This window comes from Harmonia axyridis, chromosome 5 (genome assembly GCF_914767665.1).
Source record: "Harmonia axyridis chromosome 5, icHarAxyr1.1, whole genome shotgun sequence".
Classification (NCBI taxonomy): domain Eukaryota; kingdom Metazoa; phylum Arthropoda; class Insecta; order Coleoptera; family Coccinellidae; genus Harmonia; species Harmonia axyridis.
The window spans coordinates 30,744,599-30,772,328 of record NC_059505.1 but is presented as its reverse complement, the minus strand read 5'-3'; the positions used below and the strand labels follow the sequence as shown (position 1 = coordinate 30,772,328).

At 33.9% G+C, this 27,730-nt stretch overlaps 1 protein-coding gene across 7 annotated transcripts in view; it reads right to left on the bottom strand.

Moving 5' to 3' along the window:
- The window catches only part of LOC123681349 (dorsal-ventral patterning protein Sog), a 95,330-nt gene that overhangs the window by 29,970 nt on the left and 37,630 nt on the right, over positions 1 to 27,730 (bottom strand). For 4 of the 7 annotated variants that reach the window (XM_045619714.1, XM_045619713.1, XM_045619711.1 and 1 more), the window contains exon 2: positions 6,429 to 6,532. In XM_045619714.1, the coding sequence (XP_045475670.1) occupies positions 6,429 to 6,449 (21 nt within the window). In that variant the 5' untranslated portion in view covers positions 6,450 to 6,532. Of the gene's footprint in view, positions 1 to 6,428; positions 6,533 to 19,204; positions 19,262 to 19,600; positions 19,668 to 27,730 lie in introns of those variants that run through there. The other 3 variants (XM_045619709.1, XM_045619708.1, XM_045619712.1) reach the window with 2 other exon arrangements.

Here is a 27,730-nt window from a genome sequence, read left to right as displayed (position 1 = left end):
TTATAAACATAGATAGAGAGAGTATGTCATTTTCAGTAAACAAATTTTGTCCCCAACATGAATTATCAAATTTGACATGAAGCGAGCGGAAATGAAAACGTATCAGTGATACGATATTTCACTCAATTTGCGAATTTCTCCGAAAAAACGCACTTTCCATATCTCATTGTGAACCAACGTTCCATATCAAGTCAAAATATATTGAAATAACTACCTAAATATATCAGAAATTCAGAAAACAAACTTCAAGCGCGCCAAACGACGTGAAACAACTGATGACACTAGGAGAGCAGAAGTTGCTAAACCTTGGATTTCAGCAGGTAGATACAAAAAATAGTAAATATTCTGCTTATAATAAATTCGACAATTACGAAAAATATCGGATTCCTAATATTCAAATTTGCATATTTAATCGGGAATCACTCAAATAAATATATTTCATTCAATATGATATACACTCATAACGATATATCATAGTAATATTGTGAATTTGAAAATATATCACAATCCGACAACGTGATCTAACCATGTTGGGGGCATGTAAAAATTGCGTATACCTCCTCGATATATGTTTATTACTCTAAGGATTATACCCATTAACGAACTTAACCGCGGTATTCGATCTTCGAACTATATTTCAAGTTTCTATAGATTGTTCCGTTCGACAGATATCGTGTTCACGACCGGATGGTCAGAATTGAACTTGACCATGTTTTCGTCATCATTGTATGATATCTTATCCTTTGAGAGTCGAAAACTACAGACATCATGACGAAACAATATAGCGCCGCTCTATTCAGGGAACGAGTGCTCAAAAATGAGCTGCTCGTGAGGAGTGTTTGGACACCTGTACAAATCTACTAAAATAGTAATAAATCTGGCAGAGCTCACCTGTTCTAATGTCTAACCTTAACATTGACGCTTTTCGGTTAAAGTCACTAGCATCGACGATGAGACAACCTTGGAATCATTGTCCAATTTAAGAATCGTTTGGTGAGATGATATCAGAGTTCAAATATCGTATGATTCGGATTCTTTCAAAGTCGAGATTTGTGTTCCAACTTACATAAGTCCTTGATTAAGTGCAATTTAGTTATACAAACGAGTAGAGCTGTGATTTATATTTAGTGTGATCTCACAAACGCGAAATATTTGGAATAGTGATCTGACCTCGAAAAGGAAGGTTTTCTTAGACAACACTCATTTAAATTCGAACACGGTAGAATAACCGAATAGTTTCTATGATAGGTTTCACAGAATTCTTATTGCGTCGTCAAAATCGAATTATTTCTGTGTTTGATCTGAATTAATTTTTGGATTCAACCTCAGAATAATAAACATAGATAGAGGGAGCATATTATGTAATTTTCAGTGAGCAAATTTTGTCGCCAACATGAACTATCAAATTTGACATGAAGCGCGCGGAAATGAAAACATATCAGTGATGTAATATTTCACTCAATTCGCGAGTTTCTCCACAAAGAACGCACTTCTTAAGTCCCATAGTGAATGAAAGTTTTATATTAACTCGAAATATATTGAAATAAATTCCTAAATATATCAAAAATTCAGAAAACAAACTTCAAGCGCGCCAAACGACGTGAAACAACCGATGACACTAGGAGAGCAAAATTTGCCAAACCTTGGATTTCAGCAGGTAGATCCAGAAAATAATAAATATCTTGCTAATTATAAATTAAACAATTAGGGAAATTATCGTATTCTAAATGTTCAAATTTGCATATTTAATTGAGAACACTTAAATAAAAATATTTCATTCAATATAATATACATTCATGAAGAACGTAACCTAACCAAATGGGGGTCATGAAAAAATTGCGTATACTCTATCTATCTATGTTTATTACTCTATGGATTCAACCATCCAGAATGAAATCCAACCATTGCCATGAATGAAGCAAAAATTATTCCACAATAAGGTTAAATTTACAATCTTCAATCTCTCATAGTTTCAAGTCAAATGAGGCTTTATTACTCGTACAATTTGTTCAGTATGAAAAATGTGAGAAAATTTGTTTTGAATAGGATTTTATAATTGAAGGTATCAATAATAATTATGTGTACTATTTATCATTTTCATGAATCTTCGTTCATCTAGAATAGTAGATGTGTATTATAATTTTCATTGATTTTGAAAGCAATCAAAAAAGAGCAAATTCTAAAATTGTTGAAAATTTTATTCGAAACTAGAAATTTATCTTCCCAACTTCAAACCCTGCAGGATAAAAGGTAATTATGTCAAAGTTCAAGAGTTTTTGAGTTCGGTAATCAGAACCAGCGCATTCGCCATTTGGTAGAATATTAATTGTAAGAATAATTATTCACCTATATCAACTAGTTGAAAAAACTCATAACATGAAAAAGTGTAGATTCGAGGATTCGACTTATTATTGGTTTTACACTGATCAGTAAGCAGCTAAGTCGGCGAACATGTATCTATTTTATATTAATTTCACTCATTCAAAATTCTTGAATTCGAAACTATAAAGAATATGACTATGATGAAAAAATTGTATTTGGTGTTTTCAATTTCCTGATTGTATGTGTTATGGTTTACAGGAAGAGAATTTTTAAAAATTTTCTTCAGCCTGCTAACTTCATGGATCAAAATTGCCAGCCGTAAAGAATCATTTCCTGTATTCATGTTGATTTTTTAATGGTTCCAAAGAATGATGCGAGAATCGTTTTCGAATAGATATATTCCTTGAAAATAAAACGTGAACATTTTGAAGAAAAAATAGCAAAATTCTGTATAACAATTTTATTCCTCTTAATAGATATCCAAAAACTCATTAAAGAAACAAACACAAAAAAATGATAAAAACATTGGACCCAACTTTTTTTTCTTTGGATTAACCTTGTGATAAAATTACTTCTCATCCGTAGTTTTTATGTATTGTTTTCGAATCTCAGATCAGAAATATAATAAATCTTCGGTGTTTAAAAAGCATCATTAAAGAACGAGTAGGTTCCCAAATAAAAATGGTTTTCACTATACATGTATCCAAGAAATAAAATAAATTATTCTGCATATTTAATTTTAACATATGTTTACTTATCTATAAACTAATTAATTTTAATTACTTCCAAGTTGTATTTTTTTTATTACTAAGAATATGGTATGAAATCTTTCGAAATATTTCAAGGTTCATAGGGAATAAAATGAAATTACATTTGTGAGATAAAAAAAATTACCTACACAAATGTAGAAAAATAGATCGAATAGTTCTATACAAAAAATTTTATTCAAACGATAAAAATTTGAAATTGGTATTATTTTTTAGTGGCTGGATCTTTTCCCGATCAGAGCACTATTAATTTCATTGAGATGATATTTCTGCCACGATGCCGTAAACACGAAATCAATAACAATTTCAAGCTCCATGCATTTTCAAACTGATCAAATCATCAGAACTATAGAAAATTCAAGGAGAATATTTAAAAAAATTAACATTTTCAGGCTCCATGCAAAATTTCAAGCTGATCACATCATCAGAACCATAGAAAATAGATAATATCATGCGAATCAAGAAGAATATTGGAAAATAAATACCCAATATTAGCGTGATCAGACAATTCGATCGGGTTGAGATTTCGTGTGTATATAAAAAAGATTCATTTCAAGGTTCGTGCGAAATTTAGTGTCGATAGCTTTATCAGAATCATAGAAAATTCGAGATGAATATCGAAAAAAATGATATTTCAGTGAAAGGAGATCCGATTGAGTTTAAATTTTCAATGAATTGAATATAAGATGTACAACTTTGCTTCCGCCGTTTTGCAATAGATGACTATAACGATGAGTCAAAATGAATAGATCGTAGATGTCGTACAATATGCTTAGGTATTTGTAAACATACCGCCATCGAAATATTAGTCGATTTGTGTCTGCATCATAAAGTTATTCTCGATTAAATATGTCAGCTTACGAGCCAAATTCTCGTCATTCGAGGGTGGTTTTAATTTTCTTCTTTAATATGAAGTCATCTTTGGCTGAGGCTCATCGAATTATCTCAAATACAATGGTGAGGCCGCTTTTACTGAGAGAACGTTCCGAGTGTGGTTTCAACGCTTCAAGAACGGTTATTTTGACGTCGAAGATCAGCATGGCAGTGGAAGAGAGATTTTCGAAGATGCAGAATTGGAGGCATTACTTGATCAAGACTCGTGTCAAACGCAACAAGAATTGGCAGGATCATTGGGAGTGACGCTACAAACCATGTCAAAACGCCTGAAAGTCATGGGAATGATTCAGAATCAAGGAAATTGGGTGCCATACAAGTTGAAGTCGAGAGATGTTGAACGGCGTTTGTTTGCTTGTGAACAGCTGCTTGCAAGGCAAAGATGAAAGGGATTTCTGCAACGCATTGTGACTGGAGACAAAAAATGGGTGCATGACGATCATCCTAAGCGCAGAAAATCTTGGTGATATCCCAGCCATGATTCCACGTCGACGGCAAAACCGAATATTCACGGTTCCAAGTTCATGCTTAGTATTTGGTAGGACCAGCTCGGCGTAGTATATTATGAGTTGTTAAAACCAACTGAAACAATCACAGGGGATCGTTATCGTACGCTATTAATGCGTTTGAGCCGAGCATTGGAAGAAAAACGGTCGCAATACAACGAGAGACATAATAAAGTGATTTTACAGCATGACAATGCTCGACTCCATGTTTTGAATCATAAATGTATAGCCAGTTTTTTGCAATAGAGCCTCGAATTTTGGAAATAATAATAAATAATGCGCCAGTTGCTGGAGACTAAATATATTCATATAGACTTTCATGATCTTTAAGCGCGCATAATTGGAGTATGAATAAACAGGCCATCTGAAGTTCCTGACTTCACATCAGCAGTTTTTTTATTTTGACTTTTTTATAATTTTTCCTAGTATTCGACATGAACCTGAAAATTATCTCGGGCTCGATCTAACTGAATAAATAATCGAATAAAATTCCTAAGGATTGTGCGTGACTGGTAGGAAAGATGCACGGTCAGTCAGAATATTAGCAGAACAAGAAATGAACTAATACAGATCAACCTGTTTGATTCACTTAGTGGGATTTACAATCAAGGCTCACGTGTTCATTCCAGAGTCGTTTCTCAATAATGAATAAAAATAAATCTTCCATACCTGAAATACTTAGAATCATTCAATGTTATTGGAATTCTGTTTTCAAATACGCAAAAACTGGCTACTTGGAATTCACAAACAGAAGTATAAAAACCGTACTTTACATACGATTGATTCTGCAATGGGGGGAGACTTTGAATGGATAATGCGAACTTCATCCGTACCTTGTTTATTGTCGCCAGTGGCGTAAGCAAAAAGTCCACAAGATTTTATATTATTTTATAATTTAATTCTTGATATAAAAATAATTTTTAAGATACTTATAAAATGTGTTACGCCACTGGTGTGGGTATTTTGATTTAATTGGTAACTTTTTTTTAATATGTCAACATTTCAAGTCACAATTCATTCGGAACTCAAAAATTATTACAAAAACAATGTTGGAATTTGAATCAATTGAAAGTTCAGAACCTTTTCGTTCCTAAAATGTTCTGTTCTGGTACATGAGTGCAATTTACGTATCAATGATGAGCGCTCAAAAGCTCCCGACTTGTTTTATTTCATTCACTCATATTTTTGATAGAGTATATTCTTTCTTTTCTTCCTTTCAGTTGATATTTTCGATCGTTTTCAAAATAAATGAACATTTTTCTGAAAAATAATTTTCTCTAATTCTGTGGTTATTCCGTTCATTCTTCCACATCTTGTAGAACAAAATCGTGCGAGAATATATCAGAAACGCACAGTTTTCATGGTTATATTTTATTATTATATGTTGGTACTCCGAACTTTCCGTCACGGCTTTATCTGTCAATTCATCAATTTGCCTTGAAGAAATCAGTTCTGCCAACCAACATTTTTCAATGCAAAAATCACTAAATGATATTTATGGAAATATTTCATTAATTTCAATGAAAATGCAATGAATTAGAGAAAATAATGTATAATACTCGTACAGAAGGCTCATTCTACCACTCTCGTTCATTCAAAAACTCGCCACTTCGTGGCTCGTTTTTGAATTTTGAACTCGTGGAAGAATATCGATGCCTTCTGCACTCGTATCATAAATAACTATTATATGAAGTGAATTTTGATATATTTTGTGTTTTCCTAAACCATATTCATGGGAATTTTTTCCAAAACACTCGAAATTTTCTAAGGTTATTCTGGTACACCCTGTATATACACCCAAAATTTCAACTGATATATTAGGTTTTCTTGTGATATTCTGCTTGAATGTTCCATTGGACATTTTTTTTTTTCAATATTCTTCTTAGATTTTCTACGGTTCAGAGTTCACGAGTTTCTAACAAAAATAAAAGATACTCACAGGTACACATTCACATTTCATGCAGTATAATATCCCAAAAGGTACTCCCAAATTAGGTATCCATTGTGATCCAAGTTCTCTCACTTCATTACCGAACACACATTCTGGAAAAAAAAATTCAGATGAAACAAATAAAATATCATATGTTTGCTTGAAAACATGCCATTGAATGAAATCAATCAAATGAATTCCTATATGTATATTAATTCACCCAGAATGATTATTAAAGTCACAACACAACCAATTTAGTTCTAGAAGATTGAGATCCGTAATTAGTGTTGATGTACTCGAATCGTTTAACTAATAAGTTAATGAAGATATAGTGACAGTATAGTATTTTTCCAATTATCCGTGGACAATACATTATATCGTTTTTGTCTGTCCAACCAGAAAATGAATCAAGGCAGATTTTCATTCATGCAACCGAATATATGACCATGGTATTTATTTGAAAATGATTGCAATTTAGTTTTCTTCATTTTTCACTTTAGATTAATTCCTTTTTAGTTTCAGATTTATCCAAACCTAACCTGAAACAAATCTGGAATTCTTTTCATTTATAAATTAAGATTTATATTAATTGACCAAGGTATTTATTTCAACGTTGTCGCCATTCAATGTTGGCTTAATCCTTATATTTTACCCTTATTTTTCTCTCCATTCGGCTCACATTTATGCCCAGCAAAATTTATATCACCTGCAAAAACTACATGGGTTAAAGAGAAACTAGGACAGCTGCTGCTATTTTTCTGAGAAATTCTCACTATCGATGAGTGGAATTTCATGTTCAAAACACACCTATCCGAGCCTTTGGTTGTAATTGATTTGACATTCAAGTGCGGACCTAGTATGATTCGATTTCAGTACACTTCTGAAATTTTCACCGATATCTAAATAAGGAGTATATTTCTGCTATGAGATTTTTGAAATACTTTTAATATCATGTTGATATAAATTATTGTTTATTGAGAAGAAAATTAGGAAAACATGCATGAGGAAATCCAAAAAAGCTTCATAAAATACTACTATTTTTTGAGCAATAAGTTTAGTTATTATTGGTAATGTTTTCTTTGGTATTTAATATGATATTCAAATTATTCCTTTCACCTTCTTGTCATTCAGGAACACTATAACAAAATGTCAATGAAAACAAAGGACTACTGCTGCATTATAATGAAATATTATATTTGCATTGATAGTCACTGTGAGACAACTTCTTACAAAAAAATTCGAAAAAATGAGGGATCAGTTTCCCATATAATATTTCTTTGAAAAGAAAAGAAATCCGTACTTTTTGTCTGGAAAATTTCGATTTCAATGGCACTTGATATCAATAGGATAGAGCACTTTGTCATACATTTGGTGAAATGATGAATGAAGTGCGAAAAATGTTCAATAATTTAGGCAGCTTTTTATATATGTATAATGAAATAATTATTATTATATTATTAGGCCAATTGAAATGTCCTCGGTCTGAGGCACAGATGGCGGTGCTAGTATCCATATGATTTTTAGTTAGTACCAACCTTCAAACGATACGTGTCAAAATTTGACAGCAGTCTACTATTAGTTTGTGAGATATTGCGTTGTGAGTGTAGCTACTTCTGTTATTTGGAAAAATATGGAAAAAAAGTATTTCGTGTGCTGACAAAATATTGCTTTTTGAAGGGAAATATACAGTTGAAGTAAAATTTTGGCTTGATAAAGAGTTTCCGGGGTCTGCACCAGGAAAATCAACCATCATTGATTGGTATGCTGAGTTTAAACGTGGTGAAATGAGCACTGAAGACGGCCAACGCAGTGGACGTCGAAAAGAGGCTGTCACCGACGAAAAAATCAAGAAAGTTCACAAAATAATTTTGAATGACTGAAAAGTGAACTTGATGGAGATAGCAGACATTGTGAAGGTATCATCTGAACGTGTACATCATATCATTCACGAATATTTGTACATGAGAAAGCTGTGTGCAAAATGGGTGCCTCGCGAGCTCACAATCGATCAAAAGCAACAACGTGTTAATGATTCTGAGCAGTGTTTCAAGCTGTTTAAGTTCAATAAACCTGAATTTTTGCGTCGATATGTGACAATGGATGAAACATGGCTCCATCATTTCACTTCGGAGTCCAATCGACAGTCAGCTGAGCGGACTGCACACGATGAACCGCATCCAAAACGAGGATAAACACAAGAGTCAGCTGGCAAGGTTATGGCATCAGTACTCTGGGATGCGCAAGGTATAATATTCATTGATTACTTTCAAAATTTCCAGACCATCAACAGCGATTATTATATAGTGTTATTGGATCGTTTAAAGGATGAAATCGTTAAAAAACGGCCCCATTTGAAGAAAAAAGCCCCTCATCGACTTTTTCCTGTTCTCAGACCTCAGAAGAAAGCTCGCTAGAAAGAAATTTAGAGCCAATGAAGAAGTAATCGCCGAAACTGAGGCCTACTTTGAAGCGAAAGACAAATCGCTATAATCGCTGTATCGCCCTCGAAGGCAAATATGTTGAATAATAAAGTCGAATTTTGACAAAAAAATGTGTTTCATTTATGGTAGACTGGGGACTTTTCAATTGGCGTGTTAAGAGTCAATGAAAACATAATTTTATGAATTTTCATTCGTAGTGTCAGATGAGAACGTAGATTAGATTTTCTTGTTCTGAAAATGAAGACAGATTCTTCGGATTGAAATATTTATTTGAATTTACTGGGCTTTAGAATACGAGAGAAACCGATGGTGATTTATCGATAAAATCTAGCACGTTGTACAGTTGTTCAACTACATGAGACGATTAAACCTGAAATAATGGAAGTAACGTGTACATAAAATCATTCTCATCGAATCCACGAAAAGAAGTTTTTTATTGCCATATTTGGTCAGTTCCATTTAAGTAGCCGCACAGCTATTAATGCACAATTCATCATTGGTGATTATATATATGATATGGCAATGGACGCGCGTAACTTTGAATGTTTAACTACTCGCTTATATGTGAGGTACCTACTACCAATTTTTTTTTACCAATTTATTGCTTCATAAGTGATGAATGCCCCTTGTCTGCAATAAAAAGAAATGCGATAGAGTTTCCAATTGATAGGGTATGTCGATGAGTTTTGAACGTAATGTAACGTAATTATTAGCAATTTAAAACTAATCATCATTGTTCCATATAGTCAACCCACTAGCACTTGGAGATACTTGATATTCAGTCGGAGCTATTTGCAATATTGACAGAATTAAGGTCTAGCCAATGAGAAAAAATATTTTGATCTGGAACACTGCACACAATAGGTACGTCCCGGACCTAACCTATAAAAACTCATTTTTTTTTAAATTCAACTTTAATCGTCAACATAGTCACCTTCAAGTGTGATACATGTTGTTGTTGATGAGGCAGAGTCTGAATAACATCTATTAAGCCATTGTTTTGCTTGCATATTTTCAGTAATACACGAATAGTATATTCTAAAACAAGTAGCAGAATGGGCTTTTATTCCAATACAAATGCGAAATTCGAAAGCATGAGTGTTGGAATTGCCTTCTGCAACGACTATTAGACGAAATTTTCTCTATTTCAGTCAAGTTTTGTGAAATATTGTCGAAATTCAATGAAGAATTCAGATTATACATCTTAGTGACTTTTGTATAGCATTCTGGCAGTTGGTGTGACTGTTACGAAAATTGACAGATTACGGAATTTCAATTTGAATCGTATGCTTCGAATTTTGAAATAGTTAATGATTACGCATTAAATTCGTGAATTATGTCTGACGAAATCGATTTAATACCACCAGAATTAAAAGAAATTGCGAATTTTGTAGATTATTTCACTATATTCAAATAATATTATATTGACATTTGATAGGATAGTCTGTGTTGACAACCACAAAACGAGAAATATTACTGAAAACAATGACGTAATGAGTTCATTACAGCACTGTTTTTGATTCTGTAACGAACCCATTACGATACTGAAATAGAGAAACACTTTTCCATTCATTTTTCAAGCAACAACAAATATAGCGTTACTTAACCTTCGACTAAACTCCATGTTCCGAAATTATGACTTGAATCTCTTGAAGCTTGGTACAAATTAAGTGATAGATATGGATATTGCACCGGTTGAGCCATCTGATTAGTGTAATTATCAAATATCAGTCTGAGATGAAACATAGGTTATGTCACTTTAATGTGTTCCTAATGCCTTGTTTTCGAAATTTTTCAAATTCTCTAGCTTCAATATTTTATTCATATTTTTTTTCCTTTCCAAAACTGTTTGCTGTTAACTTCGAAAATGTACTATGTAATTAACAGCTTTTCGTAGAATCCTTCACTCAACGAAACTGTGAGAGTCACCATATTACCTGTAGAGCTGTTGAAATTATGATTACAAGCTTGAAATATGATACCTATAGATATTGTTATTTGCCATTGTGATTTTTCACGGTCTGGAATGAACAGAATGCGTATGATGATAGAGTAGGTTATACAATACAATATTCATATCGATTGCTCCTTTAATAATTGCAATAAAAACGGACCGATAGAATTTATTGCATTGCTGGAATTCCATTTTGAATTCTTTCGACGATAAGTACCCAAAGTTTTTGGGTAATCTGATGGAATAGAGTATGCATTTCGAAAATATTCAGAACTTTTGATTTATAGTTCTGTTGATTTCTTAGATTCCTAATTTAATTAATGAGGAATATATTGAACACAATATTTTGTTCAGGAATTATCAAGATATTAAGATTTTCTTTTAGTGATTTAATGAATCCTCTTGATTTTTAAGCTTTCAATTTTTATATAATTGGATTGGATTGAATCTATTCGAGGTTCTGAATAGCCGAAAGATAGGTAATTTAAGAAAGGTCCTCATTTAAACAATCGATGCCAAATCACAGAATATAGATTGACTTCAATTTGACAGAATTTACGTTGGCTTAAGGTTTTCAACTGAAAATGATCGTATTTCTGGCCGAAAAACGCCTGAAGAATTGAATAAAACTATATGTATTATCGAAATTGATGAAACATAGTGTTTTCTTACAATATAGGAGTAGAATTATTGTGGCAGATCAAGAGATTAGTTAGACTCCGTGTCAAAATTGTTCCACATAATCTATGTCAATATTGTGAGCAGAGGGAGGTAGAGGAATACGATGAAGACCAACTGGATGATAACCGTGGCGTATCAGAGATTATAAAGATAAGCGCTTCAGACAACTAGCTCTACGAGTATTTTGCCACTACGCCTCTTCCGTTTTCTGTCTCTAGGCATAAAGAAAAGGTCGCAGCCAACAACACACTCTGGTGAGGTAAAGAAGATAAAACGAATGGTAAAAAATTAATGAACTATATAGGCGTACAACTTTGCTTCCGCCGGTTTTTTCGAAATTCGATGCGTTATTGTAAAAAACTTGTTATAAATTAATTATGATTCGAAGTATTGTCCATCGCTGGCCACTACTTTTGGGCAGCGTACGAATCCCACTTTTAAAAAACTGATCATCTTTTGAAACGATCCACGATGCTGGTCAGCCAGGCCAGGTCAGAGGGAGCACCGTCTGGAGAATACGGCGGTCGATGTAAGGACTTCCCATTTCAACGTTTCCAAGTTTGTCTTCACCACTTTCGCAACATGGGGTCGAGCTTTGTCATTCTGTAAAATAACTTTATCATATCACTCGTTGTATTGCGGCCGTTTCTCTTCCAATGCTCGGCTTAGACGCATTAATTACATTCGATAAAAAGGGCCAGACCATCAACAGCGATTATTATATATAGCGTTATTGGATCGTTTGAAGGATGAGATCTGTAAAAAAAGCCCCATTTGAATACGGAAAAAGTGCTGTTTCATGAAGACAATGCGCCGTGTCACAAATCAATGAAAACAATGACAAAATTGCATGAATTGGGCTTCGAATTACTTCTGCATCCACCGTATCCGCCAGATCTGGCCCCCAGCGACTTTTTCCTGTTCTCAGACCTCAAAAGAATGCTCGCTGTAAAGAAATTTAGCGCTAATGAAGAAGTAATCGCCGAAACTGAGGTCTATTTTGAAGCCAAAGACAAATCGTACTATAAAAATGGTATCGAAAAGTTGGAAGATCGCTATTATCGCTGTATCGCCCTCGAAGGCAACTATGTTGAATAATAAAATCGAATTTTGACAAAAAAAATGTGTTTTACTATGTTAAATCGGGGACTTTTCAATTGGCCTGTTAACAACGAATATTTCCGGTGAAAAGATAATTTGAGTTTTCAATTAATCGTGCCAGTAGCTGTCAATAACCTTCGAATGGATCAGCGCTTCGTGTTTTTATTTCTGAATCGGCAGAACGCGTATAGTACCAAATCAGCTGAATTCTCATGAAAATTCGCGATTGCAATGGAGCTGACGCCTTTAATGTACTCGGGACGTCAAGGCACCATCCATTATCAGAACATTGACTTCCAAACATAAAACCAACATTTTCACTCCGATATTACTCTAGCGTTTGGCGTCTGTCTCTGGAACAAAATGAATCAGAATCACCAGATGAAACTACAAATTTAAATATAGAATTATATTGTTGATTTATCGGCTCCTCGCCGTTCTGAGGTCGATCGAATGCTGGTTCATCGATGAAAATTCGCCAGTTGCAAGAAGGTTCCTTTGCTAAGAATTCATTATTTCAAAATGTCTACTGAACTTGAGAAAAACTTAAATTCGACTTTTATGGATTAGAGGAACCAAATTTTCATCAATATCATGATCTTCAATTGATCGAATTGAATATATTTCGAACTAGCTGATCGAACAGAATTTGTGCTATCCGAAATCTCGATTTGGTTTGTTTCCAAATTAGAATTTTTGATGAACCTTTAATTTTTTTTTCATTCGAAAATTTTGATTCATTCAAACTTATAATGAATGGATAGATATGTGATTCTGAATGTTGAAATCCCAGAATATTAATGCTACCATTTAAATAATGCAGAGTAACTTTCAATAATCCCACCCCACTCTATGATCGGTAGTCGACATAATATCTGTCAAACTGACGTAAGCAGTATTCAGCACATAGAGTAAGGCTAGGAACATAGTGAAGCGACCAAGAGGTGCGAAGAGGATAGTAGAGAGGATAGAGGCGAATTCAAACAAATAACTACTAATAGGGTAGTACATAGTGCAGCGATCCCGAATGCGGTTGCGCGAGGCGGTTAAGCGAGGATAGAGGCGCGATCGGGGAAGTTTGTTTTCTTTCATCGCCGCGCTGCTGCGCAATTAATAAATAAAATGGGATATTGACGCATTCATAAGTTCGATATTTGTGAAAAGTAATTTATGGAATCAGAGACATGCTCAACATCATAATCTATATATTTTGGACAATTTATGGGATGCTGTAGCGGATGAAATGAAACAAACAAGTAATTAATCCGTGGGAGTGATAGGGTCGCGAATGAAATTAGTCCAGTTTTTCATTAATTTAGATTCAATTTTTTCCAGAATGTACTCGTTGCAATATTCATACGGAAATATGAAAGAAATTTCTCTGGATGATCGCGTAATTCTTTATACAAGTGATGAAATTCACCATGTACTTTCCTAGATTTATTAATTTCGTGAACACTACAAGTTCTTCTATTTTCATGATTTTTCATTACATACCAGCGTTTCAATAGCGAATTTTCTAACAGTATAAATCCATTTTTCGGAAACGCACCTCCTCTATAATAATCAAACTCGACTTGATATATTTTGGACAAATTATGGGATGCTGTAGCGGATGAAATGAAACTAACAAGTAATTAATCCGTGGAAGTGATAGGGTCGCGAATGAAATTAGTCTAGTTTTTCATCAATTTAGATTCAATTTTTTCTAGAATGTAGTCGTTGCAATATTAATACGGAAATATGAAAGACATTTCTCTGGATGATCGCGTAATTCTTTATAAAAGTGATGAAATTCACCATGTACTTTCCTAGATTTATTAATTTCGTGAACACTACAAGTTCTTCTATTTTCATCATTTTTCATTACATACCAGAGTTTCAATAACGAATTTTCTAACAGTAAAATTCCATTTTTCGAAAACGCGCCTCCTCTATAATAATCAAACTCGACTATCGCCTTGATTTCTTGTTCGCCTCACTATGAGATGTCACCTCGTCATCGCCGCTACTCTCGGAAACCGCTATCCTCTCTGCTATCCTCTTCGCACCTCTTGGTCGCTTCACTATGTTCCTAGCCTAATAAACATAGATAGAGGGAGTATACGCAATTTTACATGTCCCCAACATAGTTAGATTACGTTGTCGGACTGTGATATATTTCAAATCCACAATTTTACTATATCGTTATGAATGCATATTATATTGAATGAAGTATATTTATTTGAGTGATTCCCGATTAAACATGCAATATAAATAACTGGAATCCGATATTTTTCCTAATTTTGTCGAATTTATATAAAGCAGAGTATTTTTTTTTTGTATCTACCTGCTGAAATCCAAGGTTTGGCAACTTTTGCTCTCCTAGTGTCATTGGTTGTTTCACGTCGTTTGGCGCGCTTGAAGTTTGTTTTCTGAATTTCTGATATATTTAGGTGTTTATTTCAATATAGTTTGAGTTTATATATGTATAACGTTGATTCACTATGGCAGATAAGAAGTGCATTCTTTGTGGAGAAATTGAGTGAAATATCGCATCACTGATATGTTTTCATTTCCGCGCGCTTCATGTCAAATTTGATAGTTCATGTTGGGGACAAAATTTGTTTACTCAAAATGACATATGCTTCTTCTATCTATGTTTATTACTCTGAGATTCTGCACCTTGACATTGATTGTCAAAGTCCTAAACCTTTAAAAAATCACTATTAGATAATATTATAACCCACATTTGGAGATAAATTCTATGGTTTCAACAGACTTGCCGATCAGAATTTCCTTGAAATACAAAATCAATCCAATTTCTCAAATTTATAGTCGCAAACGCCAAGAAATTTCTGTCAGTCATTAATAATAGGGTTTTCTTATAGTGATGATACAATTTAAAAATGAAAAAAAAAACGTGTATATCATTTCGCGAGATACAATTTTTTTTTCATTTGAAGTAATATATCATGCTTATATGTATGGAAAATAATATAATTCAAATAACCTCTTCCGTACGATCTGAATTCACATAAATTTGATCAATAGTACGTTCAATGTTGATTTCGGAATTTCTCAGTTCTTATTAGATTATCATGACACGATCAGGAAGGATATTAACTGGACTTTTTTTTTAGATAATTTCATCAACTAATTTTATTTTCAATAGATAGATTATAAGGTGGCTGTGTGGCACATGGAGCCGTCTTGTTGAATCTACATATTTTTCAGATTATTCTCTACAACAGCAGGTAAAAAATTCATTTCACTTTGTTTTGTAACGTTCTCCATTGACTGTTACTATTCTACCATCTTCTGCAAAGAAATCATTCAGCTAGCATGAAGTGCACACCACACACTGACTTTATCTGGATGTCATGATTTCTTGTGGGTTTTCACTCCAAATTTGGCAATTCGGTTTGAACAATCGTTCATTAAAAAATGAGCTTCGTCACTGAATACAATTTTTAGATTGAATATTTCATAATTTGTAAATTGTTCAAAAGCAAACCCGGAAAATGAACGATAGTTATAGTGGTATAATGGCTGCAATTCTTGTACTATATGAATTTTGTGAGGATGTAAGCCCAAATATTTTCTTGAATCTCCGTGTTGTTGCTTGAGAAGGATTTGATCGTTGAGAACTTCTATTATTTGTTTCACTTCAAATCCATGTGATCAATTATTGTATCAGTAGAAGTAGAAGCAATAATATCAAAAAAAATAAAAAAAAGAAGGACGTGGAACTGATAAATTTGGATTTCTTTCACACTGCTGCTTCCAAATCAATTTTATGTTGTGAGTGTGCATTTTTTTGTTGTACTGGTAATCTTATATCGTGTAAAGAAAATTCACTTTAAAATTTTTCTATAATAGGACAAATAGTTAGTCGATTAAACGAATAATGTCGTTCATGAATTATTCTCAACGTTCTCTCAGTATTTGAAAATTAGCACTGATTTTGATAAAGCAATTTAACAATTTCTAATCATTCTTGAATGAATGTGTATCTTTACATTATCAAATTGCATAACCTACTGAGCATTAATAATGTGAGAAACTTCAAAAAATAATACACAGTGTTGCCATTATAACCATTTTAAGTTGTATCATTCCTATTGAAAAACCTATTACCATCTCAAACAAATAAACACAGCAATAATATTAGCATGTGAATTTTAAAAAATACTTTTTTTCTTGTTTACTACGTATCGAAAATAACGATAATAAAAACAGTTCTCATTGCATAGATGCGCAAAACCTCCTGTGAACAGGTGGGCAAAGTCGCAGGCGAAAATTAGTATGCAATAATTCAGATGATATCTTTCGCATATACTCAGAATAGACAAGTAGAGATGTGAGGATAATAATAAACAAAAAACGTTCTTTTAACACCAGTTAACATGCCAGAAGTTTAGTCAAGGGGCCCCCAGGATATATTAGTCATGTTCTGTCGAACTTGACGCAAATTCAATGCTGTTGTTGACACACCTCTCTATTCACGGTGAAGCATCACGTTTTCTAATCGATCTGGAATGACGATCATCTGATGTTTGATGTATTAATGACAACATAATACGCGAATGCACAATTAATCAATGTTCTCTTAAGAATCTTAAGATATATACGGATCGAATGTCTCTTTGAATGGCGATATACAGGGTTAGAACCATTTAGAACACAACAGGGATATAGAAAACCGTTAGAAATACAGGTGGCTTGAATTAAAGGGTTTTTTTTTAGAGTTATAGAACTTTAAATTGCAATGAAACAACGATGGATTATTCGATTGACATGAATTTTATTTATCCGCAAGATAATCTTGTGGCATTACATTTTAAATATGCTTTCTGGCATATGACCGCCACGGCTGGCTAGGATGTAGTTCAATCTGGACGTCCAATTTTCGATGACATTTTCCAACATTTGTGGCCGTATATAGGCAATAACACGGCGAATGTTGTCTTCCAAATGGTCAAGGCTTTGTGGCTTATCCGCATAGACCAATGACTTAACATAGCCCCACAGAAAGTATTCTAGCGGTGTTAAATCACAAGATCTTGGAGGCCAATTCACAAGTCCAAAACGTGAAATTAGGCGGTCACCAAACGTGTTTTTCAATAAATCGATTGTGGCACGAGCTTTGTGACATGTTGCGCCGTCTTGTTGGAACCACAGCTCCTGGACATCATGGTTGTTCATTCAGGAATGAAAAAGTTAGTAATCATGGCTCTATACCGATCACCATTGACTGTAACGTTCTGGCCATCATCGTTTTTGAAGAAGTACGGACCAATGATTCCACCAGCCCATAAAGCGCACCAAACAGTCAGTTTTTCTGGATGTAACGATGTTTCGACATACACTTGAGGATTAGCTTCACTCCAAATGCGGCAGTTTTGTTTGTTGACGTAGCCATTCAACCAGAAGTGCGCTTCATCGCTAAAATGGACGTAGTGCGCGATACGTATTCCGCACAGAACCATTATTTTCGAAATAAATTTGCAAGCGTTGTTCAGGCTTAAGTCTATTCATGATGAATTGCCAAACCAAACTGAGAATAAATCATTTGACAGCTGTTAAATCGGTCGCCATCTTGAACAGAAATGCCAACTTAAAGTTATATACCTCGAAAAAAAAACACTATCCCTGTGGATAGTGCCCCTCTAAAATAGTTCTAATCCTGTATTATATTGGTTTGATATTTTGTAGCTATTGGTATGAAGATGCAAGATATCACATTAAAATAAAAACCAATTTTTTCCTTCATCTATCCAATTACCTACATATTGCTTGGAAAAAAATATTGGCAAAAAATTAGCGAATTACCCAGAAAATGACAAAATAATAGAGCATTGTTTTATATAATAAAATTGCGGAAATGATATAAGTTGTCAGTGTCATGTCATTCTTTCATTCACTAGTTAAAAATATTGTGGGATAATTCAAATAATGATGGTTTTCATTTCGAAATATTTTCTTAACACACCTTAAAACCTGACATACACGGCATTGTCTCGAATTAAAATTCTTATTGAAAAAGTTATCTCAATTAAGATCGAACAGATTGTGTGAAGAAGGCATCATCTTTTAATTTCATTAAGTTATCATTTCGGATTCGCTATGCAATTAATATTGATTATACAGTATAAATGATTACCAATAATTAAGTTCTACATATCCACTGATGAAACATGATCTCTCTGATAAAATAAGTGCTCACATGGTGGCACTCCACTCATAATAATCTATTCAATTCATAAAGTAGGATATTGAGATTATCGATGAGAAATATCTCTTTATCGTTCAGATTTGGACAATTCCAGCAATTTATTTTCGTATCGAATAGAGCTTCCTTGATTATTGATCGAATATTAATTGATTTTATCGATGAATGATCCAAAAATAAAATGATATTTTTAAACCCATGAAATGATGAAAATTATCAACAAATTTTCAGAAACTCAACTCATTCGATTTTCTTTAATTATTCTATAGAAATTTGAAAATATCTAGTTATCAATGATGTCTTTATTGAGTTCCTGAAAATAATGTAGGTACCTATTAGAATTTGAAATTCCAAAATCATGCAGGTTTTCCACAAAATTTGTCTATGATATTACCTGATTGTAATTCCATTTCACTTTCCGGGTATATTTCTCCAATGGCCAGCGGAAGATCTACAAATGATGTTGAATTTGCTTCAAATCTCTGATTTCATCAATTAACTACACACAATACTCAACAATTACTACGTAAAAAAATCAACATACAAGTATTTTATTATTGAATAATTGAAAGGGGTATGTTTTTCAGGTAAAACCCCCTAACTTCTACAAATATGACTAAAAATAATTCTACCTACAAAATTCTACGTTATTTGATTTGTTAAATTTATGATTTTGGATCGGTTTTCTGTACATACTTTATTTTTTGTACATCTGATGTGCTTTGTTGTATAGGTATATCGTATTGAAGTCGTGTATATTGATTGGACAAAAACAGAAGGTGTTACATACATGACGTTCTACGCAATTCCTCTACCCAGTGTTGAATGAATTTACTCTTCATACTATCAGCGAAGTAATAACAATGATAAGATATTTATTTCATCAACTGTTTATAAGGACTGCATGAGTAAACATTTACTCTGACTTTGTTTTTATTCAACTATCCAGTTTGAGCGTAGGGAATTTTGTTATGCAGGTATAATAAATAAATTTTATGTCATACAACTTTGTTATTTTGATTTTATGGCTTGTTACCAATGCCATTATTGAGTACATTATGCCCTTGAGCATAATCTTAATACATGAGGTTTTTAGATTAATCTATCTCAATACATGATGTTTTTAGATTATGCCCTTGGAAATAATGTAAACAGAAAAATAATTCAATTCCATTTACAAATCCACTATTAACAATTTTCATTCGAATTAATATGAAATTGGGGATTCTAAAGAGATACCGTGAATATTAGATTTCTTGCAGCAAACATGGATTCATTAACCATTACCTGGTTATCAACTTTTTGTGAGAAAAACCAGACTCAAAAGGTATGCCTACAAGCATTCTTAAAATCTCATTTTTTTGAGATATACTGCCATCTAAATATCCTTCAGAATGACGTTTCAGTTTGGTCATACGTGCTCCAGCATCTGTCAGAAGAGTTCCTGATGATGTTTGATGCAGACAGTGTTCTGAATTTTTTTCAGGATCCCATAAACCCAGATATTTTGCAAGGATACAAGGAATTTTGCCTCGTCTTTATGTCAGAAAAAACTTTTTTTGGACAATCCTGTGAGCATAAAGATATGTTTTCTCACATTAGCTTTAAACTATTTATTTCGTCTTTTTTCACAATTTTGGGAACGCACTTTTTATCGATATTTGTCTCTGCTACTTTTACCAAAAACTGATTCTTTGTCATCTACATGAGTATATGAGTTCTTGACTTCGACAGAAGCGAAAAAAGCAATTTTATTTCTCATAGAGCTTTTTATGGTTTCTTAAAAAAAAAACCGCAAGTTTGTTTTATAACTAATACTACCAATGTTTACACCAATGGCTTTTACTGGAAAAAGTGCCTGTAGAATGTTTTTAGTTCATGTTAATAGCATCAGAATTAAAAAAGTTATGAGAACTTATCATTTCACGCCTTTTTCCAATTTTCTCTTTTAACTTGAAAACAGATTCATTTATGAGGTTGTGGTTTTCACCATTTCTAGCTCAAAGGTATTCTGAGATCCCCTCACTAAACAACGAATTTGGGACACCTGATACATAAAAAAAGGCTCATTCGGTGGTACTCTTTGTATTAAGAGTTTCGTGACATTTTTGGCAATTAGTTTCTTACTACCTTTTTTACTCTTTCGAAAATGATTTCGGGAATTCTACAATTCGATTCAACGAAGTATATTATCACGTGTGTGAATAAGTCTTTCCCGTTTTTTGTAAGAGATGGCGCCACCAATACTGTGCGAGTATTTAATGGTTACATATGTCATAATCAAAGCTTATTCATCTGTCAACAATTCCACACTAACACATTAGTTGAAATTTTTTCGCATCATAAATTTTTGAAATCGTGAAAATGTCGAAATTTGAGCCGAGTCGACGTCATTTGCGGGAAGTTTCACTTTATTGGTTCAATTTGAAGAAATCTGCTGCCGAGGCGCATCGGTTGCTTCAGGAAGCTTATGGAGAAGGTTGTGTCGATGATTCAAAGTGTTCGCGGATGGTTTCGACGCTTCAAAAGTGGCGATTTCGACGTGGAAGACAAGGAGCGTTCCGGGCGGCCGCAAATCTTTGAAGATCAAGAATTGGCGACTTTGTTTGATGAAGATTCGTGTCAAACGCAAGAAGAACTTGCTGAAGCATTGGGAGTTGACCGAACAACCATTTCCAAGCGTTTGAAAGCCATGGGAATGATCCAAAAGCAAGGAAATTGGGTGCCGTACGAACTGAAGCTGAGAGACGCCGAAAGGCGTTTTTTCACTTGCGAACAGCTGCTTCAGCGACATAAAAGAAAGGGTTTTCTGCATCGTATCGTGACTGGCGATGAAAAGTGGATCCGTTACGATAATCCGAAGCGAAGAAAATCATGGGGACTACCCGGTCATGCAACATCATCGACGGCCAAGCCAAATATTCATGGCGCCAAGCTCATGCTCTGTATATGGTGGGACCAGCTAGGTGTGGTTTACTATGAGCTTCTGAAACCGAATGAAAGGATCACAGGCGAGGTCTATCGACGACAATTGATGCGTTTGAGCCGCGCACTGCGAGAAAAACGGCCACAATACTCCGACAGGCACGACAAAGTAATTTTGCAACATGACAATGCTCACCCACATGTTGCACAGCCGGTGAAAACATACTTAGAAACGCTCAAATGGGAAGTCCTACCCCACCCGCCGTATAGTCCAGACATTGCTCCGTCTGATTACCATCTCTTCAGATCGATGACGCATGGCCTGGCTGACCAGCACTTCCATTCCTACGAGGAAGCCAAAAAATGGGTGGATGACTGGATAGAGGCCAAACCGGTCGAATTTTTTCGCAACGGGATTCGTATGTTGCCAGAAAGATGGGGAGAAGTTGTAGCTAGCGATGGCCAATACTTTCAATAATTCATTTGTAACCATTTTTTCACAATAAAGGCTCAAAATTTGAAAAAAAACGGGAAAGACTTATTCACACACCTGTACATATTATTATATATTACGTATATTATTTTCCATTAAAACAAATTTATTATGGAATGGTAGATACACAGCAAAAAAACCGAAAACGTACGCAAATCATTTATAATTATTATTATGCAGTAAACTTTCGCTGCAGAATAGGTTACATATTCTCTGAATAAAATTTCAATTCTGATTTTATTTTGATGGAACTGTAATCAAACCTAGAAATGAATTAACAAGCAACATAGTTAAATTTCGATGCAACATAGAATTAATCACTTTAATGTCGAATTTTGCTTTGCAAATTCAACGATTTTCTACCGATAAGCTACGCTACTGTGCAATTATGATCAATAATTCCACAACAACGGTAACATTATGTTATTTACTAGGAATTTGATTTTCAATTAATAACACTCAAAGAACGGTTATTTATTGCAACACAGTCATACACAACAAATAGGAATGTGAATTTACTGGTCGAATTGCATCTCACGCTTTTGAGAGTACATGTATTTACATTGCATATTTTCTGTTTATTAATCCATGCGTTACTATCATGTATTCAACGATTTGTTTACACGATTTTCTTCTATTTATACTAGAACAGCTTAGAGATATTCTACTTCGGTTTTCGCCAGTAAACGTGCGTAAGAAAAATACTCGAATGAATCGCACGAGGCTAGAAATTTATGAAAAGTCGTAAATCCGATTTTTGGCTGAATTTTGATCTGATCCTACTGACTGACATAACCTGGATGCGTTTGCAGGCACGTGTCACTGTCAAAAAGGACGAGCAATATCGCGGATAAAATAAATATTCGGCTTGTTGATTGACATCTATCTTAGGATCAATTCCTGAATAAACAGAGCGCATATGTTTGAGGTTTAATGTTGATGATTGTTGCACATGAGCTAAAATAACATTCCGTCTCTTGATGTGACTCTTTTCGATAAGAGAAGTGCACGAAGTTTTTTCTGTTGAAATTTCGTCAATTGAATCTTGTATTTTGGATTGACCTTTATACCTAATTATTAGGCCAATTTAAAAATCCCCGGTTTGATGCACAGATGGTAGTGCTAGTGTTAAATCCATATGATTTTTAGTTAGTACCAAACTTCAAACGATACGTGTCAAAATTTGACAGTAGTCCGACCATTAGTTTGTGAGATATTGCGTTGTGACTGTAGCTACTTTTGTTATTTGGAAAAAGATGGAAAAAAAGAATTATGTGTGCTGATTAAATATTGCTTTTTGAAGGAATAAAATGCAGTTGAAGCAAAATCTTGGCTCGATGAAGAGTTTCCGGGGTCTGCACCAGGAAAATCATCCATCATTTATTTGTATGATTGGTATGCTAAGTTTAAACGTGTTGAAATGAGCACTGAAGACGGCGAACGCAGTGGACGCCCAAAAGAGGCTGTCACCGACGAAAAAATGAAAAGAGTTCACAAAATAATTTTGAATTACTGTAAAGTGAAGTTGATCGAGATAGCAGAAATTGTGAAGATATCATCTGAACGTGTACATCACATCATTTACGAAAATTTGTACATGAAAAAGCTGTGTGCAAAATGGGTGCCGCGAGAGCTCACAATTAATCAAAAGCAACAACGTGTTAATGATTCTGAGCAGTGTTTGAAGCTGTTTAAATGTGACAATGGATAAAACATGGCTCCATCATTCCACTCCGGAGTCCAATCGACAGTCAGCTGAGTGGACTGCACACGATGAACCAAATCCAAAGCGAGGAAAAACACAACAGTCCGCTGGCAAGAATATGGGATGCGCAAGGTATAATATTTAAAATATGAAATCGTTAAAAAACGGCCCCATTTGAAAAAAAAGGTGCTGTTTCATCAAGACAATGCTCCATGTCACAAATCAATGAAAACAATGGCAAAATTGCATGAATTGGACTTCAAATTGCTTCGCATCCACTGTATTCGCCAGATCTGGCCCCCATCGATTTTTTCCTGTTCTCAGACCTCAAAAGAATTCTTGCTGGAAACTAAACTTGCCACTAAAGAAGAAATCGCCGAAACAGAGGCCTATTTTGAAGCGAAAGACAAATCGTACGAAAAATATGGTATCGAAAAGTTGGAAGATCGCTATAATCGTTGTATCGCCCTCGAAGGCAACTATGTTGAATAATAAATTCGAATTTTGTCAAAAAAAATGTGTTTTACTATGGAAGAACGGGGACGAAAATTTAATAGGTTTCTCTTTTCGAGAAATATCTTGTTATTTGGTTCATTTTAAACTCAGATTTCCTTTCAATGAGACCATTGTCAAATTCCAAATTCGAAGAAAAAACACAAATCCCGTGACATTTATGCAATATCTCATTGACAAAAAAATAAATAAATCGACTCATTCAAACGTTCTTACATTTAGATAATAATAAATCTTTGTTTCTTGTCAGAGCAAAATTTATGCCTCAAAGCTGACCACAATGAGTGACCTGAAACACAACTTGTAATTGCTGAACTCATCCTATATTTCTTAAGCGCAAGGTCTGATGACATTAATTTTCAACACTGAGCAATTTCACTGCAAATCGCAACAAGAGAAATTCAATTTATAAATACATAGCTGTTTGAATACGGAAGTTTTGAATAGTTGTAGTTGCAGGCTAATTTAATCATTTTGTTGTTCCGCCATGTTCTTGATTTAGAACAATCCCTAAGCAACTTGGATTTCTGAGAAATACCCAGGATTGCACTCATATCGAAGAGATTCCTGCTAAATAAAGTTTATTATTATTATTATTACAGTTCCTGAACCGTAGGCGGAAAGTCAGTCATCCTTTTTCATCTTAAGTATTCTTTGGACCAAAAATATACAGGGTGTTTATGAAAAGATCTTGAATTTGGACAGCTCAAATGTATCAAAACCCAAGATTTTCAAATTAGAACCTATATTTTGTTATTATTTCAGTCGATTCTACGTACAAAATAGTGGGGGTTACTTAAACAAACCCTATACCTAAAGTGAATACTTTATGGGTTATCGAGGAAAAACCGTAATTCCTCATTGTGTGGAATAGTCTATGACTTCCGGAAAACAGAAAGAAACTAAAATTTGATGTTTCCATAACTAAATTTGAAATTTCAAGAATTGTAATGAATTATTCGTAATTGAAAATTGTATTGGTTTATGGATTGCTCAACAATCCCAACGAAAAATTAATTATAATTCTTGAAATGTGAAATTTAGTTATCCAAACATTGAATTTTAGTTTTTTTCTGTATTTTCCTAAAGTCACAGACTACTCCACACAGTGAGGAATTGCGGTTTTTCCTCATTTAAGGTTATTCCTCGATAAATAAAAAAGTATTCATTTTAGGTATAGAGTTTGCTTAAGTAACTCCCACTATTTTTGTACGTATAAACAACTGAAATAATAAAAATATTCTAATTTGAAAATCTTGAGTTTTGATGAATTTGAGTTGTCCAAGTTCAAGATCTTCTTATAAACACCCAGTACATTTTTGGTCCAAATCACAAATAATCTTATAATACTACGTATATGCAGAATCAAAAAAAGAAAAATTTTTGCCGAAAAATTTGAAAAAATTTGAGTCCTCATCGCCACCATTTTTTTCATAAAAATCCCATTAACTCATGAGCCTTTGTGTTTTTACCCAAGGTATGATATATTGCCGAAATTGTCGTCAAAAAAGCTATCTAATGTTGCAATAATAAAATGGGTATGCCATTTGAAATAAGGGAGAAGTAGTCGGTTTCCGATATAGCCGGAAGTTGTAGAGATTTGAAAATATTTTAGGGAGAAAGATCTCGAAACCCTATATGCAAATTTTCAGCTGAAAATTATGATAAGTTTTCCATAAACGTCTAATAGGCTATCCCGGTGAATCACCCTGTATATGCTTCATGCACAATTTCGTGTTGATAGCGTCATCATTCAGTTTTAAATAAAGAAATTTTGCGTTATTATAAAAAATAACAATTTCAATTCTCCCGCAAAATCTCGTGGTAAAAGGGTCATCAGAATTGTAAAAAATCTAAGGAGAATATCCAAAAAATTTAAGGAAAGCTTTCGTCAATTGCAATTGGCATAGAATGAACGAGCGCTCAAAAGCTTCTGACTTCGCGCCAGTGCTTTGCTTATTTTTTATATAAACGAACAATAGAATTGGCTTATTTTTGATCTAGAATAAAACTATGTCATTAACATTCCAAAGAATAGCTGAATACGTATATGACGATAAAAAAAATCGATTCTATTGTCACTGTACCGAGTTCAGCTAGGACTGAACCCATCATTTTTTATCCGCTTCGAAATCGCAAATGATTGTGAGCAGTTTTATTATATAATCTGATCTCATTGTGAGGACGACTTGGCATACAAATTCGATTTCGAATCCATCAAAGATGCCGCAGTGCTCAATGAAAAAAATAGAATACATTTTATTGAATGCTAATGAGATACTAGGGTGTTCCGCATTAGTTAAAGTATGTAGGTGCTTTGAATGCGGTTCAAGAACCAACATAACAATTCATTAAAAATGCGAAGCCATTGTTGATATTTAAAAAGTGCGAATATTTGCGCGACGTTCATTCTTACACGACAACATAATCTGTTTGACGGTGTCTGCAACATGGATTTTTAAAATGGCTCTTCAAATTTTACATACATACTACACTACATCGGTCCAAAAGATATTCATTCATATTGCCATTACTTTGTTGCCATTTCAGATGATATTTCTTGATTCATCTGTTTCAGTTTCGTTATCGTAAATTTTTCGAATCACACTGTATATGATAACAATGATTAATATCAGAAAAACACATTCCGCAAAAGGTTATCGTAAGAGAATTCGTAGTTATTGCTTCATTCATTTTTTCGTAAAAAGATATGTACAATCTAGGAAGGAACTGCCAATCATTCTCCAGAGCAAATAGATATCAAAGCTCTGAATGCAAATGAGATAAGCTCGAAAGATCAAGGAAGACGATGTAAACCTAGTCAAAATGCGGTTTCAACAATACGTCACAACGTTCTTATAAAGGAATTTCCAATAAGAGATTCCATTTCGAATAGCCTGCTATCTCGGAAGCTCTCACTTTTGAAGCTTTCATATTTCGACATTTGACAAGTGAATAATACGCCATTACTAAAAATGGAACGATACACTCTTCAATAACGCATTCAAGTTGTTAAAATTCACTACAAAATTTCGCAGTCGCCGTTCGCAAGACTAAAGCCCTTTATACATTTTTGGTCCTTCGAGCAGGATCAAAAATGTATCAACCTTAGTCGTGGCGCCCAGTTGAATCTTATCGTTTTCCATTGACAACAGCATACCTTCCTCTTCAAAATGAAATAAACATCCTTTGATTTCTCTTAAAATATACCTAGGTACTAGATTTTTTTTTTCAAATCAAAATGGAACCTCTTATTGGAGCACAGCTTGCAAAAAAAACAAGTT